Raw genomic sequence first — 20051 nt, forward strand, 5'->3', positions numbered from 1 at the left:
TTGCTCCCACAACTTCGTGAACTCGTCTAGTACTGTCATGGTGATGTTCGGAGGTTGGTTCCAAAATTGTAAATCTTCCAATGGTCTCACACTAAATTCTTTGGCTTTCAAAATTATATTCTTCAATGCAATGACCATATTGGTACACCATTACTATCACATGATTTGTAGCAAGGAAGCTGAAATCTAACCTGGGTGTCTAATTTTGTACTAAAATTAAGTCAAGACAATTTGGAAAAGTTTAAAAAAATAATAAGGGAAAACTAGATTTTGAAAAAACACCGACAAGCTTATTGGATATCCCAAACACAGAGAGAATGAAATTCATTCTTCACTTTCTTGGGAGCATAGGCATTACAAGATTGGACTTCAGACAATGGAATGGCAACGAGGAAACACAACCATCACAATTCAGAAGGCAAAAGAATGGACATTACTCAGATGCAAATGAAAGAGCCTAGAAATCATGAAACTGACGACAAAGTGAGTTAATTTCAAGCTGACTGAAAAGTATTTCAAGAAACCAACCGAGGGGAAAAATAAATAAATAAAAAGATAAAAAGAACTATCTTCAATAAAAAATATATATAAATCATCTAATAGGTGTTATCTGCAGAACTGAGCTCTGACCGTTTTATGCTACCGCTATAATCTTCTCCAAGACCACCTGTTGTTGTCTCAGAAGCTTCACGAAATACAACTGAAGCAGTGAACTGGCGAAACTTTTAATCTTGACTTGCCTGAGACTTGGCATGCTGAATTTAATAGGTCTGTTAAGAATCTCCTCTGATAAGCTCTCCTGAAACATTGAGTAAAATGAGCTTTTGTTGTTTACTCGCTACAAAATTGGGCGAACGCTGCATATATCTGGGATTGGTTCTTCCACTGCAGGAGAGCCTCGTTAAACAATCAATCAGAGAAGACTAAAGTTGTGGCCTTGTGGATCAAAAAAATTGTGTTGAAAAGTTTACAATCTTTATGACATTTTGTTAGTTAATGTTTCCACTATGTTTACATCCAATAGCTACATTTGCGGAAGATGATAAGAAACTCACATCTTCGTCAATCTTGAAAAGATCACTGACAGTCAATATCTCGAGGTTGGGAGAACACTCCAACAACGCAGCTATACCTAGTAGATCATATGTTGTATAGCCAGTTCGCAGCTCCACGGAAGTGAGGTTGTTGAATACAAGATCCTCAGAAGAGATCTCCATTGATGAGTGAAGCTTAAAATAACAAACATGAGAAAGGATTATGCAATATTTAAATAGTATGAGCAACAGTTCTAAATGATAAAGAATGACATAAAGCAAATTGAGACCTTTATATTTCAAGAGGATGATAGCGAAGCTTATTCAAAATTGGAGAGTTTATGTGGAACATGTAATGTGAAAGGACTTATTGGTTCTCCATTTAACTTGCTTTGGGTAAGTAGTTGCCAGACACCAATTTGATAGTTCTTACTTCTTACCGGAGATCTATCAGAAACCACCTTTTCACTAGTTACAGAAAACCCTACACATCCTAGCAAAGCACATGGTTATACATGTAATAATATGCCATGTGAGCATCTACGATTACATGTATATTGACTATGACAACAACAAGTGGTATTCTCTCCTCCACCTCCCCACCTCCACGTCCTCCTTCAACAGAACTCTATGTGGAATATCACCTCTTTGATTTGTACTCGTAGTTTGCCTCAGATATTTACTTGTAGTTCAACTTTATTGTAACTAGCACTAAGTGTGAGTGTTTTTGCTGGACAAATCATATCTTCTAGGGAGTTGGTAATTTAAAATAAAATGAGGACAATGTATCGTGTCAACCACTCCAGAATCAACAAATTCAGCCACATAAATATAGGAAGGCAGGATTTTTGGGGCAAAGAAGTTCCACAGTGCGCAATTGGTATGAATATAAACCACAAAAGATAAGATGTGTGTACCAAAAGTTGGGACATCTGGGAAGAATAGAGTCCCACATCAGTTCCTCCCCAATGGTTTGGGCCTTGTTGCAGGCACCCTAAGTAGCCAAAACATGTCGATCTGCATTATTATTTCGTTTCTCTTATGATTTCGCAATTCACGTAATTTTTTCAATGTGTTTCCAATGTGCCCATCTACTAGTTTTTTGGGGGAAAAGAACGTTTTTGTGTCCGTGCTGCTTAGGGACTCCATCGTTACCCTGCACAAATCCCCAACAAGTGGTATTCCGACCAAGGACTTGTAGATGGAATCTCTGAGCCAAGAACACCAGTGTCAGTGGGCTTGCAAAGAAACTCCATGGATAACTCCTGACGGAGACAAAACCCTCGCGGCATATCTGTCGACGGAGTATGGTGGCTCTTGGCAGACGTGTTATGGTGAATTGGTGATTGATTGTGAAGAGTGACCATGATGCTGGAATTAAAATGGACGCGTGGGCATTCTACGGTGAACTCTGCAGGATGAGTTTACCAGAGATCTTATATAGCTGACATTACTTTTTTCGATGATAGACCAGACTCAAGAGGGAGCTAAGCCTGGTTGGTGCAATGTACAGCTCAAAAAATACCATACCAATACAATATTCAAAACCTTGATGCTAGCTTACAAGTTATTACTAACAATGGCACCCATTGTTGTCATCAATCTCAGGACACCATTGATCCTCAAAATTTGTGTTTGTCCACATTTAAATCTCTACATTCTTTGGAGAAGGCTTTATTCTCTAAAAACCCACAAAGGAGGTGCTTAGTTTAGAAAAGCTCTTGAATAAGCATCACAGAAGTAAGGTATTGCATAACTGCAAGCCCCCAAAAGACTCCCAGACGCTGGTCAAGCGGATCAATAGTAACCTCTATCCATGATTTCCAAATACTGGGCGTACCTAAGCAACCAAAACTGACGTTCTTCTATTATTTATTCCACCAAATGTGCCTATACAATGGTTCAATTCCCTTTAATTCAACCTATCCGCCAAAAAGTCCTACAAAAAGTTTCTTATCTTCCTTTCGCACCAACAGTCATATGGAATACAGGACAAAATGGCAGTATGAAGTAAATCACTCTCTCTCTTGAAAGAACAGATTGAGTCCTTGAACTAATCCCAAAATCAACTGAGAAGTATAATAGCAACCTGACGACCCTTTCTGCCCCTGCATTTAGTCACTCTTTTCTTCCTACCATAACTGATTAACTTCTTCCGAAAACAATAGTCTGCTTGGTAGCATCCACTTGATTCTCAGTTTGAAGCACGATTCTGAACTTTTAGTTTTCTAGTCACTGTAAATTACATCTAGCAAACATTCATTTTCAGCCAGAAAATGTAATGCATATTTTCGTGTTGATTGGCAAATGTAATGCATATTAAGACGTACTTGTTAGTTGTTACCAATCTTCCCGAATATAATGTACACTAAGATTTCCTTGTATTTATTTCCGTGCCCACGAAAATCCCAGAGAAGAGGAGCGAAGGAACTTACTCTAATCCACCAATTTTCCACAACGAGATGCTTGACGCCACTGAGCAACCTCACAACCTTGCTCCAGTACTTATAATGCCTCTCCTCGTGCATAAACTCCACGTACGCTTCATCCAAACCCGTCGTTCCTTCCATCGAATACATCCCCATCTCGAAACAAACGATACGAAACGACCGCAGATTCAGAGCGCATACCTCCACCGACTCCTCCTCTTCGTCCTGCGAATGGAAATACAACAGCGACAACCGCTTCAGCCTCGTCGAACGAATCCTCAACTCCTTCATATCGCAACAGTACTCGAGAACCAAACTCTCCAAATTCGGACACCCCGAGATCAAATCCGAGACCATCTCGTCGTTCAGGTATATCTGATCCAGGTACAACGACTGTACGAACTTAAACGACGAGATAGTAGAGAAACCGAGAGGTAAAATCAGCTCGCAACGAGAGAGTTTCAAAACCCTCACGCGGCTGTTTTTGATGGAATTGAAGTAGAACGTGAAGTAACATTCGTTGTAGCTGTAGCCGCCGTCGGCTTGGTCGAAGACTTGGTAGTCGCGGTGGATGAAGAAGTCGGCGTCGATTTCGGTGACGCCGTGATTGACGGCGTGGTGGATCCAGGAGTCGATTTGGGAGGAGTGGAGGTAGTCGCCGAAGTCGAACTGGAAGCGGAGGTTGAGGAGGGGGGAGGTGGGGGGGCGGCGGAGGAGGAAGAGGTCGACGAAGTCGGCGAAGCGGCGGCGGGTATCGGAGGGGGAGGCGGAGGGGGGGAAGAGGGAGTAGTCGAAGTTGAGGGAGGGGAGAGAGGGGAGGAGGGTTTGCCATTTGCGGCAGACGGGGGCGGTGCGGAGGGCGTCGAGGGCGGGGAGGAAGGAGAGGATGTGGAGGAGGAGGTGGTCGGAGAAGTCGTTCAGGCTGCGGTAGCTGGTTGGTTCCACCGCCATAATGACGGAGAAAATGCACCAGGAGGTGGTTGGAGAAGTATATGGCGTACCGCCACTGTGTGGAGTGCGCTGGCCTGTTCTTCGGATCTTCCTAAATTTTGTTCGGTTAGTATTTGTTTGTTGAAGAGCGGTTTCGGGAACATTTAATAAAATATCTTTTAGTTTTTGATCAAACTTTAATAATTCGAGTCGTTCAATATATTTAAAACATATTTTTAAGGATACTTTCAAGAAATCAGCTCAAACAAATATTCAAAAGAGCTTAATCCATTCAGTTTTTCATAAAATAGTTTTTATCAACGTTTATAAAAAAACTGCTCAAATCAAATCATTCCTGGCCTCTTTTTTTTTGTTTATTTCTTGCAAATAATCTTAAAATCACATTTTAAACACATTGAATGGTTCGGATTATCAAAAATTGATAGAAAATTATGAGATTAAGATTTGAAATGTTTTTTTAGGTGTCTTCTAAACTGTCTCGTTGTTTATTTCTTCAAATTTTTGTTTTACGTTCTCTTTTTTTCAGATCACGATGAAAAAAAGAAAAAAAGAATGATTGCGTCAAATTCTAAGCAAAGCTATTGATTGAGAAAAATGACAAGAAATGAAAGGCATTAAATTCTAAGCAAAGTTAAGAATTAATTTTTTTTTCTAATTAACTGGAGCTAGCTCAGTTAGCTATGACTCTTGAATCTTATTAGAAGACTCTTGAATCTTATTAGAAGATTAAGAGTTCGAATCTCTCCACCTGCGTGTGGGTGTTCTTCTTTTAGAAAGACTTTTCGTTCTTTTTTTATTTTTTGTATCGATCGAATTGTTGGACTTAATTATGTCGAAACTCAACTCAACCCTAGATTAGTAACAAACCAACCTCGGACATCCAAAGAAGCAAAGCCCCATCAACATTCAATGGACCAAGTCCAAACACATATGAGACTTTAAACGGGTCTTAAACCCAGATCTAAACATTCAGCTCAAACACAGATATTTGATATTTCTTGTCCTCAGTCAATTTTTTTATTTTTGGTTGTAAATTTCACAGAAAGTTTGTTCACACAAATTATTGGTGCACAGATAGTGCACATATTATGTTGTGGACCAACTATGGGTTCCATACAAATGATCCAAACTGTTTATTAAATATAAAATATTTTTTTAAGGATTTACGCAAAAAATCAGGTTAATCCAATATCTATAGATGTTCCATCCAATCGTCTAATTTTTCATTCAGATTTCAAGATAATGAAAAGTTAAACGATTGGATTAATCATCTATAGGTATCGGATTTAGTTGATTTTCTTCAAAGACCCTTGACAAACTGTTTTACATTTAATGAACGGCTCGGATTATTTGTGTGAGACCCGTGATGAACCCCAGAATAAAATTTGTGCACAAATTATGTGTGTGTACTGCGTAGCAGGGTTCTAAATTTTACTATCTTTTAAACTCTTCTAATCGAGTCGAATGACCAATTCAACAAAAAAAAAAAGTTAACAAAAAATATTTAATATGTGATTTTAACAAAAGTTCAGAAAAGACGAAATTATACCAAAACAAGAATTTTGGAAGAACAAGCCTATAAGTCGTAGAGTAATACACATGCGGGAGCGGGAGTAAACACGAGCACTTGTTTAAAAAACAACATGAACGAGTACTAAAATACATGAAAGCGACAATTAAATGAATCCGAATTCGGAAATTTTTTCCATTATGCTTGGAACCGTGTTTGCATGAGTATTTATTGGCCCAATCAGATAATGACAAGTGGCCATTCATGTCGGACGAGACGAAGTACGCATAGATTGAAATATATGAAATCACACAATTTAAAGAACGATAACGTTCTGATTAACTTAGTGTCATTTTATAGGTAATGACAATTGTTGTCAGATGTCACTCAAATGATAGCTCAAAAGATGAGCAGTTCGAAACTAAAAAGCGCGAATCGTATTATTTAAACAAGAGGCAGTACACCAAGTTGACACAATCAAAGGAGTTAAGATCCAAGCATGTAACTGAATCACCAATATTAGAAATCATGCAGGGAAAGTTTGAATTCAAAGTTGAGATGACTTCGAAGGCAGTTAAGCGGGAAAATGAAAACCGTGGAGAAGACTTAAGAGTTTGCCTATAAATAGAAGAAATGACAAATCATCAAACAAACAACAATGCTATGCTTGGTTTGTCCATTAGGCAATAATTTAGAAATTTAGACTTAATTCGAAGTAATTTGTAGTAGTAGTCACACTATAATCTGTTCTATTCGTTTGTGGAAGTTGAAGAATCAATTGGAAGGCAAGTTGTTTTAAATTGATCAAGGTATCTTGTTTATTCTTTGGTTTGTCAATTTTCCAATGAATCGTTGTACCATTTTAATACTTTTAGATAGAAAAATCTTCTTCGTTGAGGTAATTGAACCCACGCCACGATCGTCTAATTAAGTTTGGCTTTTATAAGTTAAATCTATAAAGGATAATTATAAGCCTTTTTTGACACTCTCGCACCCAATCATATTTCTGAAATAAGCCAAAAATCTCAGCCAAACAAGTTGTAATTTCTTTTCGAACGGTCTGGTAGGTTGTAATTAGAATTTTTCACAAATAAATACTGGTTTTTGGCTAAATAAGCTAATTGACTTATTTTTTATCCTTATTCAATATTTTTTGCTATTTTTTTTAATTGATTTTTTTTTTTTGTGAATTATTGGGTTGTTATGAAGTAAAAAATCTAAAAAGTAAAGAATTATGATAAAATTTTAAATTTATTTAATAAAGACAAAAATAAGTTAATAAAATATTTTTTCCGTCTTTAATCACAAAAATTTAAGTTTGAACCATAACTTTTTACTCTTCTAATTACTCTCGTCGATTCGAACTAATAATTCAAAAACAATTAACGTAAAATTAACAAATGTGAAAAAATTTAAATAAAAGAAAAAAGTAAACCAATTAATTTATTTAGCCAAAAAGCCCTGGAGTGATTTTCTCGGAAGAAAAAAAGAAGAATATTCAAAGAGCGTAGACTGACCTGTAGAGTGCACAGCTGATTCCAATGGCGTCGACGACCACCGACTCCTCCGCCGTCCCACGACGACCCACCACCCTCGACGACCTCCCGCAGAACCTCCTCCTCCGCATAATCTCCTTCCTCCCAACCCTTGACGTCATCCAAACCACCATAATCTCACCCGCCTTCCTCGACCTATGGACATCCCTCCCCTCTCTCTCCTTCGACTTCTCTCTCTTCCTCCCTCCCTGCGACACCCCTTGCCAAACTCTCGGTGCCTTCTCCGAATTCCTCACCCGTGCCCTCCTCCTCCGCCACCCCCCGTCCTCCCTCCGCTCCCTCCACCTCCGCCTCGACTCCGCCACACACCACTTCCCCTACCGCCGCCACATCGACTCCTGGATCCACTACGCCGTCGCTCACCACGTCCAGTCCCTCTCCCTCACCTTCTCCTCCAAGCACCTCCGCCAATTTCAAAACGACATTACTTACTACTACCCCTTCCCTCTTCCCCTTCTCCGAAACGGCAGCGTTCGATCATTACGACTCGACCGCTGTAACCTCGATCTGCCGATGAACTCGTCTCGTATTCAATTCGACTCGTTGACGAGTATTGATTTTGTGCAGGTCTACTTGACGGATGAGATGATATCGAATTTGGTTGCGGGGTGTTTGAACATTGAGGCTCTGACTATAAGGCAGTGTGACGGGATGAAGGACGTGAAGATATCTTCGCCGACGCTTAAAAGCTTGGAGCTTTGGCAGTTCAGGTGTGATGAAGGATCAGTTGAGATTCACGCTCCGAATTTATCGAATTTGATGATGTTTTTCTTTGAGGTTGGAGAGTATGTAATGGAGGACTCGTCTGCTCTTGAAGAAGCAGATGTTACTTGCATTGCAATGGCAGAGAATTATCGGTATTGGAGTAAGATTGTGAGGTTGCTTGGCCATGTCAAGCGTTTTCGTGTTCAGAATTAGTGGTATAAGTTAGTCTTTCTCTATGCGCAATTTATTTTCAATTGCATTGTTATTTGATTCTAGTTGAGGTGTTTCTTCCCTTTTAGACCTTTTCTTGTATGTAGGTGGTAAAAGAACAGAAATTGCAAGGGTTTGACTGCTTGATCTAAGATCTTTGGTAGAAAGGATGGTATAAACTGGAACTGTGACTTTAATTGGCGATAAGCATAATGGTATGGAGATTGAACGTTGTTTAACCAGATAATTAGGATGTAGCAAGATCTGCTAACTGACTGGCATTATTGCTCTTTTGCTTGATACCTAACCTGGCAATGATTCTAGGATTCTGGTGCTTTTGAACACAAAATGAAGAGTTAGGGTTCAGCTATGTCAATGTGCAATTTATGGTGCCATGTGTGATATATGACACATGCGACTCTAATTGTGGTGGTAAGGATCAGTTGAGGTCTAAACACAGTAGAAATTTTTTAGTTTTGAATGGATCCTAGGGTGATTGTTTGGTAATCTGTGATGTGTTGCAAGGACAAATAACTCACGTGGCAAAATGGTTTTAGACAATGTTGGTTGACCATAACTTGTTTGGCAATCTGTAATGTGTCTGGACAGAGTTGAAAATTTACTTTGGATTGGATACTGGGGTGATTGTTTCGGAATCTGTAATGTATTGTGAGGACAAATAACTTGCAGGGAAAAATGGCTTTATATAATGATGGTTGAGCATAACTTGCCGTTGGACCACCCTTCTCTTGTCAATGTTGGAACCATGATTTCTTCTTATGGAGGCCGAACTAGGGGAACAATTTCTCAGCTAAGATTTTGAGAAAGGCATTTTATGGCTTGCCTAATGAAAACAAAGCATTAATGCTATGTGAAGAATGCGACTTAGTGTTTTTCTTGATTGTAAAGTTCAAGTAATGTGTGCAGGGACGTAATCAGAATTTCATATATGCAGGGGTCATAACGCAATAACAAAATTTTAGAATTTTAAGGCTCAGGGGTATAGAAAAAGTTTAATGTCTGTTAAATTAATACCCAATAGAGAGAAAAATTTAGGTGATTTGGTGAGTTTTTCTTTTCGTGTATGAGAGAGATGAGTGATGGACCTGTTATCCATAAAGGAGAAAGAAACGTGCGAGAAAGTGGTCCAAGTTTGTAACTCCTATCTAAGTTCTTTCGTATATTACAAATTACCAAGATGTTAAGTCTTGTATGTAAAAAATCTAAGGTAATTATAGGTGTTTCTCAAATTGAGGGTAGCCGTGGCCCCTGGTAACCAACCTTTGGTTACGTCTTTGAATGTGTGCTTATGTTTAATTGTTAAGCCCATTTGTTGGAGTGGTATACATGAAAGGCCAACTTGGCCAAGTAAAATTGATTTTACAAGACAAGAGACTTTTAAAAAAGCGCTCAGAATTTGAACCCAAAACCAATTGTGCTGACATATGCATGATATGCAACTTGTTCATGTGTCTTTTTAACTTGTCTTGTACAATCTTTGCTGTATTAAAGAGGGCTATTTGCTGCATTGAGAAAATGAGTCTTTGTTAAGTTTTTTTTTGGTTGAGTGCTAGCTAGACAGACATTAAATAGAATTGCGATCTAAGATTGCTCGAGTCGCAACTTTCGCGGATGGCTTCCTTGATTGTGGATATTTAAGTAGGACAGTGCAGTTGAGGATTGGAATTTTATAGGTCACTAGAAAGTCTGTTAACCATCTTTTGCATTGGCTGGTCTCAGTGTGAGGAGACATGCAGAGCAATGTATGACTTTCACAGTATTTCACTGTTCAATTTGCAAGCATAGGAAAGGAAACTTTATGTCAAATTAAAATTTAATTTCTCAAGTACTTGAAATAATTGAACATATTTTGCAAACAGAGGTAGGAGAAAGAACAAGGGTGGGGTGGGTTTTTTTCCTTATTTAGCAACACGATTAATTATGAGTCATTTGATCTCTAATTGATTGTTGTACTTATTAACCACTGAATGATCTCGAGTACTCTTTCAAGCTTACTAATGTCTCTGATTTACATGAATCAGGTGAAAGATAACTTCACATATTTGGTTATACTACCAGGTTTATCTTTTAACATATTCATCATAACAACAGGCCGTTGTATCAAAAGATTGTCTCCCTAAGAGTTTTGTATTTCACAACCTCAACTATTTGAGACTATATTCACGGTATACAAAAGCTGATTTGCTTGGCATTGCCGTATTACTTGAACTTTCACCCAAACTTGGAACAATGATCCTAGACCATGATCATAAGCTCAGTGAAGAGGTAAGTGCTTTACCTTAATTGTGTCAACTCAGTTATTTTTTTCATGTGTAGTAACAACATTAGTCTGAAAGATTTGTCTTCTCTAAATCACAGATTTTTGGAGGGAGCATATCTGAAGAGTTTGAGAGGATCAATTTCATCTTGCCCAGTTTGCGGCAACTTAAGCTAAACTGCTATTGGGGTGCAATGGATGAATTACACTTTTTGAGACTTGTGCTCAAAAGCGAAGTAGTCTTAGAAAGAATCGTACTACGTCCTGTTAGATTGGATGGGAAAGTTATTCCAATAGTTCTTGCCAAGCAAAGTCAAGGATTTCAAGTTGTTCAGGGTTCTTTTCCTGGGTGCAGCCTCCATGTTTGTCAAGGATTGGATGTCTACCAAGGAATGGAAACATCTTGTTTGTTCTGGAAGTAAGAAACTTAGTTATCGTTGTCATAGTGCATATAACTATCACCTTTCTCTGTGTTGCCAGCTTGTAACTTTCTTGGTGAACCAGTTTTATCCTGTTTCCAATTTCTATCAGTTACAACTTACAAGTCCAATACTGGGTGAATCTTACCATTTGACGACTTTTCTTATGTCGTACTCTTTAAGATTACAAGCCTTGGGTGTGGTTCTTTTTCAATGTAATTCTTTTTGATCGGTGAGCTTGACATGTTGCCTGCTTTTGCATCTCATTATAAGGACAAGTATTCAACTCCGTCCTTGCACGGAGGCTCTCTTTATGAGTTGTATTTGTGTTTGTTGTGGTACCTATATGCTTGTGGACGTTTTTTAGACCTTCTTACAAGACGTGTTTGATGAAATTCTCATAATAACTGTAACTTAACTTGGTGCTTACTGGTTGATTTGCCTGGAGGAATCAAAAACACCAAAGACAATTTTCACTTTATTGTTTCTTTGAAACTTTCTTGTGACTTGCTAGACATTCTTCAGTTTTTGGAGGAATCAACATGTATAGGCAACTTCTCCTTCTGCTCTAAGTGCATCCGGCAATGTCACGATGAAACTGACTCCTCCTTCCCCGTATACTACTACTGCTTCCCTTTATGCATACTCCGAAACGGCACAGTACGATCTTTGTGACTCGAACGGTGCAACCTCAATCTGCTGAGGAATAAACAATTCAAGTCAATGAATGGGATTGTTCTTTAGCAGATCCATTTGACCGATGAGACGATATCGGATCTTGTTTCAGTATGTTTGAACATTAAGACTCTGAGTATAAGGCAGTGTGAAAGGATGAAGAATGGGAAGATATCTTCGGCGAGGCTTAAAAGCTTGGGGCTATGGCAATTCAAGTCCAACCAAGGATCGGTTTAGATTTGTGCTCCAAATCTCTTGAATTTGACCATTCTTTTTCCTTTGAGGTTGGGAAGTATGTAATGGAGGACTCTGCTCTTGAAGAAGCACGTGTTACTTGCATTTCCAGGGCGGAGAATTACCGCTATTGGAGAAAGATTGTGAGGTTGCTCAGAAATGTGAAGCGTTTTCAGGTTCAGAACTGGTGGTATGTGCACTTTATTTGCAATTGCTTTATTGTTTGATTCTAGATGAGGTACTTCTTTTCTTTTCGGCCTTTTCTTGCATTGTAATTTGTAGGTGAAAAAAGAAGAAGAAAAGAACAGCAGAAACTGGAGGGTTTTGGATCAAAACAAGAAACTGCAGGGTTTGACTACCCGAGCTAAGATATTTGGTAGAAAGGATTGAATAGACTGAAACTATGGCTGGAACTGAGTGAGAAGTCTAATAGGGACCAAGATTTTGTGCTAGCTAGACTGAGAGTCGGAGTCCTAGGACTCAGCATGGACTGCTGGCTAATAACAACTGAAATCACTCTTTGCTTGATGGCTCTATGATTCTGGTGCCCGTTGAATGCAAAGTGAAGGGTTAGCGTGGGGGCAGGAGTCAGTTGAGGTCTAAACACGGTATAAACTTACTTAGGAATGGATCCGGGTGTGATTACTTTGGAACCTGTGATGCAAATAACTTGCAGGGTGGTATGGTTTTTAGATAATGATAATACAGTATGCTATTCGACAGTTTCAGTCTTGTGAAATTGTGGAAGAAACATTATGAGATCTGTCTCATGCTTGCATTGTGTAACAGTCACAATCTACATATGCACGAGGCCTGTTCTTGAAATGGATTGTCATAACCTCCCTGTGCCCGATGACGTATCATGCCGTTATGAGGGTAGTAGTTGGAATTGGAAACTCTGGTAGTAATAGGGAGGTTAAGACGTGCGTTCGGGCTTTCTTTTGGGGTTCGGCCTGGGTTCGGAGATCGTGTTTAAGTTGCTTTTATAGAGGCTAGATTGAGAATCAGAAAATGTCTTTGCTTAGAAGAATTTTTATTCGAGATTAAACAGAGGGAGAGCTTACTCATCGGAATTTTCCGTCGAGTGCTGGCTAAACAGAGATTAAATAAAAATGGGATCTAAGATTGCTCGGCTTTCTCGGACGGCTTCCTTGATTGTGGATATTTCAAGTAGAACAGTGCAATTCAGGAAAGGTACTGTATTGGTTACTACAGAGGCTGTTAACAGAGGAAAGGAAAATTTATTTGAAATTAATTATTTTTTGGACAATTACTCGAAATAATCGTATATTTTGCAAAACAGAGGAAAGAAAAAGCACATGGCAGCAGCTCTTTAGGTTTTGGATAAAAAAGTTAGGTTGACTTTTTTGCTTGTCTTTATTTAAAAAAATATATATCGTATTTTGTTGTTTTGTGTTAAATTTTTGTAGATTATTGATTCGTCTCAACGAGAGAAATCAAAAAAATATAAAATTTTGATCGAAACTCTAAAGTATAAAAATTTTGATTGAAACTCATAAATTTTTGAATAAAGACAAAATAAGTTACAAAAATTAGGAGTTTCGATCAAAATTTTACTTTTTCAATTACTCTCGTGACAAAAGGTTGATGCATAATTAATGACTGCGGATTTTTTTTAAATAAAAACAAAAAAGAAATAAACTTTTTTATCCAAAATCACTTTGCTCACATAGGAAAACACAGAAGAGGACAAAACATACGTTCTTGATTTTGTGTGGAGGTATATTATTTCCCTTGGTAAAAACACCAAACCAAATCCTGTGTACTACTTGCAATTAAAAATAAATAAATCCAGACACTTGAGTCATAAAAAAAATAGGTTTGGACAAAAATAGAAACTCGTATAGTAGTTTTCTTCGATTTGAGCTCTCAAAATCCATGCCATTGTTGAATGGAGAGGAAACGGGGCTCCAAACGAGCCCTCCTTCCACGAATCCACGGTTGAGTAACGATTTTGGGGTAATTGATGGAGAGATTAGGCGTGACCAAACAGAAAAACGCTCTGCCTTCTCTCTACTCCCTCTCTCTAAACTTTTCTCCAAATGGGGTTTGTGCTTGGGGGATGGGGCTGCCGCCTCTCACCTCCCCCTCCCATCTCCAGCCGGCCACCCTCCTCCGCCACGCCACCTTCTCTTAACCCGCTCTTTTGCCAAGAAAATTCTGCACATCCTGTAATTTGGTGGCTAATTTGTTATTTCTGGATGTGGACCATGTGGTTGACACTTACGAGACACTGCTCGATATGTCTCCACCTCATTTTCTTTTACTAATTGTGGACTCCCTAGATGATATGAATTATGCAGCGAAAGCACTCAAACATCGTTCTAGTTACCAGAAAGTAATATTTGAGATGAACTACAAAGTAAAAATGTAAGAGGTGATAATCAGCTGAGTCCTGTTCAAGGAGGATGGAGAGGTGGAGTAGAATACCAAGTGTTAGTTTTTTTTCTTTTTAATCCGCCAAAACGCCCCTCGCCAGTCAATTTGGTGACTGGCGATCGACTACGTGTTCGGAGCAAGTTAACTGGAGAACCATTTAAGTCCTATAATGGATTACCTCAATATCAGCCGGTGGTATTGAAGTAGCTGCTATTTTCTACGGTCGGTTTCATCGAATCGTAGTTGCATTATAAATATTCCACTTAAAACTGTCCAATTTTGAAAATGCTTAGCTATCATTCTCTTGGAATAGAATGATCCCAGATTGCTTTTATGTCATTCCTAATCCTTTAGAACTGTTGCTAATACTATTTAAATATTGCATAATCCTTTCTCATGTGGTCGTTATTTGAAGCTTCTAGCTCATCAATGGAGATCTCTTCTGAGAATCTTGTATTCAACCACCTCACTTCTGTGGAGCTGCTGCTGCACACTGGCTGTACAACATATGATCTACTCGGTATAGCTGCATTGTCGGAGTGTTCCCCCAACCTCGAGATATTGATTGCCGTTGATCTTTTTCGAAATCGACGAAGATGTGAGTTTCTTATCGCCATCCGGAAATGAAGATATAAAATGTTAACCTAGTGAAGACAATTTTGTTGATCCACAAGGCCACAACTTTAGTCCTCCCTGATTGGTCATTTAACTAGGCTCTACTGCAACGGAAGAACCAGTCGCGTATCGATTCGGTGTTCACCCACTTTTGCAGCGAGTGAACAACATCAGACTTTATAGTTTGCTGGTTAGAACTGATTTTACTCCATGTTTCAGGAGAGCTTATCAGAGGAGATTCTTAATGGAGCTATTAAACTCAGCATGCCAAGTCTCAGGCAAGTCAAGATGAAAAGTTTCGCAGGTTCACTGCTTTAGTTGAATTTCGTGAAGCTATTGATTGAGCAACGGGTGCTCTTGGAGAAGATTATAGCGGTGGCGGAAGCCGGTGAGAGCTCGGTTCTGCCGATAAGACCTCCTCCATTGTAGATGAAATTTTATTTGTTTTTGTTAAGGAAATATAATCCCACATTGCTTGGGAGTGGAATGGGTGATCACTTAATAACATCTGGAACCTCTCCACTTATTGCCAATTAGTTTTGAGATGGATATAAAGTTTCCACAGTTTTAATTGAAAATAGTTCTTTTCATCTTTCTTTTTTTTTTTCCCTCGGTTGGTTTCTTGAAATATATTTTTCGAGAGAGTGATTCATCGTTGCCATTGCATTGTCCAAAGTCCAATCTTGCAAAATCTATGCTCCCAAGAAAGTGAAAAAGAATGAAGTTCAAAATCTCGTTTTCTCTGATATCTTAAATTTTAACCTTTTCTCTTCTCTTTTTTTACTTTTTCAAATTGTCTTGACAAAAGAATTGATTATTTTTTTTTAAAAATTAGATCGCTCAGGTAAGATTTTAATTTTATTAGCTTCCTTATTACGAAGCATCGTGATATTAATTTCGTATCAATATGATCGTTGTTGCATTGAAGATTTAAGATTTTTTAAAGGTTAGAAATAGCTACACCGATGGACCTCCCATACTATTTTCTGATATGAGGGAAGAAATAAAAAGAACCATAACGCAACAAGGTAAATAAATTCTCATAACTCCTCTCAGTAATGCAAAGTAAATACTACGCTATTAAAGTATTGTCATTTGGTGCCCGCCTTTTAGCGCCACACATTTTGTAGGATCCACATGTATAAACTTCACAATAATATATGGTGATGAAACAATTTCGAAACATCATGTGGCAACCTCCCAGGTCTAAAGAGCGCCTAATAATTTTCGTAGTAGGGCGTGGAGTTTTACCATCTGCATATCGATCTATAAATAATTATCCAGTCTCTCCTAAGCACCTCGCTCCACTGCCACAAATTGACGTGGTGTTCATACATTTAGTATCCAAATCGACAATTTGACACGGTAATAGAGAAGCCTGGTACGCGGGGGCACTGAGTAATTCCTTCATTATCTTCTAGTATTACTTCTCCGAAACCAAAAGTCTACGTTCACCGTTCAACATTCACCGCTCCCTCCACCGCTCTCAATCTTACCGTCTAAAAGTTTTTTTTTTAATTCGGACCATTAATTGCCTAGACGGATGGTGAAATATCGAGCAATGAATGTTGAGTAGCGGACGTAGCACCACTGTCTCCTAAATCATGCTCCATCTGTTCCAAAATAAGTAACCTTTTTGGAACTCTGTGTCATTTTAAAATGCTTATATCTTTCGATTTATGAAATTTTATGATTTTGAAAACTTCGTTTAATAGAATTAATTGAAATCTATCAAATAAGATCTATATTATATATTTTTTAATATTAAAAATATTAAAATATATAAGTAATTGAAAAAGACACACTTTCCCAAAAAGATCATTCATTTTAGAACGGATGGGGTACGCAGTAATTACTCCACAATCTTATCATTAGAGTATTAGCAGTGGAATAAGTAAATGTGAATAATCAAAACATGCCATATCAGATTTTGATTATTCATTTAGAGGTTGCTAAAGTTAGCAATGTTAAATCTCATATTGATTATTTTTTGCCCATAATCAAAATCAATGGGCCCTCCAAACTTATTCCCTTCATTTCACGCATATTTTTTGAAAAAGCGGTATTTGAAGGAAAAAAAAACAGTTTATGTTAGAAATAGTTAAAAAAAAAAAGTTTTTCGAAACAAAAAATAGTTTTTCAAAAAACACACTTTGTTCACTTAAAAACTGTAAATACAATTTTGAGAAATTTTGAAAGAATTATATTTACACAAATAGTTTTGAAATTTTAAAAACTATAAATACAGTTTTTTAAAAATAGATTTTGTGTAAAAAATAATTTTCTATAAAAGAGTTTTGAAATTTCAAAAACAGATTTTTGAAAAACACTTTATTTACTTATAGTTATTTAAAAATTTTGAAAAAAATTATATTTTGTAAAAAAAAAAAGTTTCTGAAAAAAACCAAAAAAAAATATTGAAAGTTACAGTTTTTTTAAATTAGTTTTTGAAAACATTGTTGAGAGAGAGGGAGAGAGAGTGAGAGAGAAAATGGAAGAGAGAAGGTTTTTGTGTAATATTGATGTATTTGATTAAGAGATAAAATTTGGTTATTAACAAAATATTGCTAGTTTTGATTATTGAAAAATTAAAATTTGATGAGTTGTTAAGAGGTTGCAAAGTTTAGTTATTTCAATATGAACACTTTTTTTATCCAACATTACTAACTTTAACTTTCTTTTGTTTTGCTTATTTCACCGTGGATGCTCTTAGGACGTCAATTGAAAGAAGCGGCAAAAATAAGAGAGGCCCCACATGACACGTCAAGTCTATCTAGCCATTCAGGTGCGTATCACCACGTGGTCCCTCTCCTTGGTGGACCAGATTGTGCCACGTAAGCAAATCTGAATCTGCTCACCATTGGATGACACGTGGTAGTAATTAACTGAAGTTGCTCTTAGAGAGAGAGAGAGAGAGAGAAATATCCAGCACCGAACCGAACCTCGGAAACAACAACCACCACAACTCCCCACCGAACGTCTTTGTCCCCTCGCCAGCTTACACCTGTCACTACATCCCGCCATTCGCCAGCCTCGGATTCTACACCTTTCACAATAGAGAATAAATTATTTACACCACGGGTGGAAACATTTGTTTCCTCCAAATCAATTGTATTGCGCAACGTCGTCATGTTTTATTAATTGGGATCACTGTTTTTACACGTGTCGTGATGCAACTGATTTGGAGAAAATAAATATTTACACCAGCGGTATAAAAAATTTATTCTCTTCACAATATATACAGGGAAATGATTTTACTACTTTTTTTTTTTGTTAATGACACTCCTCTGCAAATGTATTTTTGCACAAAAAATACAATTACAAGGAAGTAAGGTTAACAAAAAAAGGAGTGGTAAAATCAATGGCCTACATACGCCCCGGATTCCTAAAATGACAACTAAATTTTGCCACCATAAAAAGATTAGCCTTTCAAGCGCGAGAGCGGGAGCGCACGCAATCGCTTGTAAATGATACATGTCTCAAAGTATAGTAAAATTACTAGAGCAATGATTGAAAACGAAAGTGAAATGCTTTCTAAGAATTATTTGAGCCTCCCCTCAATTCTTTTGTTATGATTACTTTATTCTGTAAGTTTGTATATACAAAATCATGTAAATAATTAAATCCTTAAAAAGAACGTGTCTGGATATATTCAATTAGGGAAGAGATTTATGGAGGGATGGAAGAATAAAGCTAAGAGAAAATCTATGAGCAAATCTTCCAGACACAACTGAGTTCGGAACCGTTCGATATTGAGTGTGGGACCACGTGCATCAAACGGCTTCAGACGCAATTGCACAATTATTAGTTGAGCAAGTATTACTTTTGAGAAAAATATCCAATCAACATTTAAATCCACCTTGGAATTTTTTTCCCATTCATTTCTCATTCAATAGTATTGGGGCCTTGTTTGATAAATTCGTTGAATTAGATAGGATTAGTAAGGAGATGAGATTAGGATGAGATTCGTAAAGAGATGTGATTGGGATGAGATTCGTAAAGATATAAGATTATGGTGTGAAATTCGTAAAGAGATGTGATTAGTAATACTACGTTTGTTTCCCATGCGTAGAATAGGATTGGAAGATTCGTAATATTACGTTTGAGCTTCTTTTAATCATGTGCGTTTATTTTCTATTTATTCATTCAACTCTCTGTTTTTTTCGTATGTAAAATAAAATTAGCGAAAAAATAATGGTGTAAGTTTATGGATTTGTGGGTAAAAAATTAAAATCCATAAACAATGGTGTAAGTTTATGGATTTGTTATTTTTTTTGGTAAAAAATTAAACGGTCTTGCTATTGTTTTTTTTTTGCTCGGCTAAAAGAAATTTCATAGAACTCGAAAGGTTACATCGAGGGGGGAAGGTTGAGGAGCGAACATGCTCAACTCAACTGGGGAAAGGGAAGACGATAATCATCCAGTTAGAAGTTGAATGATAATCGTCAAAACAAAGGTTAAACGGTCTTGCTATTGTTAATCCACTAGGCTGACGATAAGCACACTAGAAGACAAGAAAAATACATATTTTTGTGTATTTTTTACACTATTTAATACACATTCACACACTTACTATCGTCAACTCATTAAACTGATTTTAGAATTTTTCAAAATTAAAAGAATGCGATCGAAAACAACCGTTCAAAAAGATTTACCAGAGAAAGTCCACCTGTCCTTTCCATAGTAGTACTTCTTTTTTTTTGTTATGTCGGAAATTAAAAGTATAGTAGTACTTTTGTTATTGTCATTTTATGAATTGCTAAAACAAACGATCAGTGTCACATCTGAATGATGTCGTTTGGGCAAAATTAGTATAAATTTGAGTACAATGGAATATAGGCAAAATGTAAATTCGAGTACAATCGATTATACTCATATTACTTTATGCGTAACTCTATTGACACAGACAAAGCGTGCATAGATTGTGCACTGATTTTAATGTGGGGTTCACTACGGGTCTCACACAAAAAATCTGAGCCGTTCATTAGATTTAAAACACTTTTTCAAAGGCTCTCGTGAAAAATCAATTCAATCC

At 37.4% G+C, this 20051-nt stretch overlaps 2 protein-coding genes across 8 annotated transcripts; one reads left to right on the plus strand and one right to left on the minus strand.

Annotated features, from left to right (window-relative positions):
* Window positions 1-473: 473 nt before the first annotated feature.
* LOC131323097 (F-box/LRR-repeat protein At4g14096-like) lies at window positions 474-4504 on the minus strand. Of its 7 annotated transcripts, none has more exons than XR_009199080.1 (4): window positions 3470-4503; window positions 1952-2028; window positions 1056-1229; window positions 658-799 (listed from the first exon to the last, which is right to left on the minus strand). XR_009199080.1 is itself a non-coding variant. In XM_058354726.1 (4 exons), the coding sequence occupies exons 1-3, from the start codon at window positions 4412-4414 to the stop codon at window positions 1133-1135; spliced, it is 1119 nt and encodes a 372-aa protein (XP_058210709.1). In that variant the 5' UTR covers window positions 4415-4504; the 3' UTR covers window positions 664-799. The 7 variants fall into 7 exon arrangements, 4 of the variants coding, with proteins under 4 accessions (XP_058210707.1, XP_058210706.1, XP_058210710.1 ...); XM_058354726.1 differs by having other exon boundaries at window positions 664-799; window positions 1133-1229; window positions 3470-4504; XR_009199081.1 differs by having other exon boundaries at window positions 747-885; window positions 3470-4504.
* A 2961-nt stretch (window positions 4505-7465) lies between these two features.
* LOC131323634 (F-box/FBD/LRR-repeat protein At5g56420-like) lies at window positions 7466-8398 on the plus strand. Its single transcript, XM_058355483.1, has one exon. The coding sequence runs from the start codon at window positions 7466-7468 to the stop codon at window positions 8396-8398; it is 933 nt and encodes a 310-aa protein (XP_058211466.1).
* Window positions 8399-20051: the final 11653 nt, after the last annotated feature.

Source organism: Rhododendron vialii, chromosome 4a (assembly GCF_030253575.1).
Source record: "Rhododendron vialii isolate Sample 1 chromosome 4a, ASM3025357v1".
In the NCBI taxonomy this organism is placed as follows: Eukaryota; Viridiplantae; Streptophyta; class Magnoliopsida; order Ericales; family Ericaceae; genus Rhododendron; species Rhododendron vialii.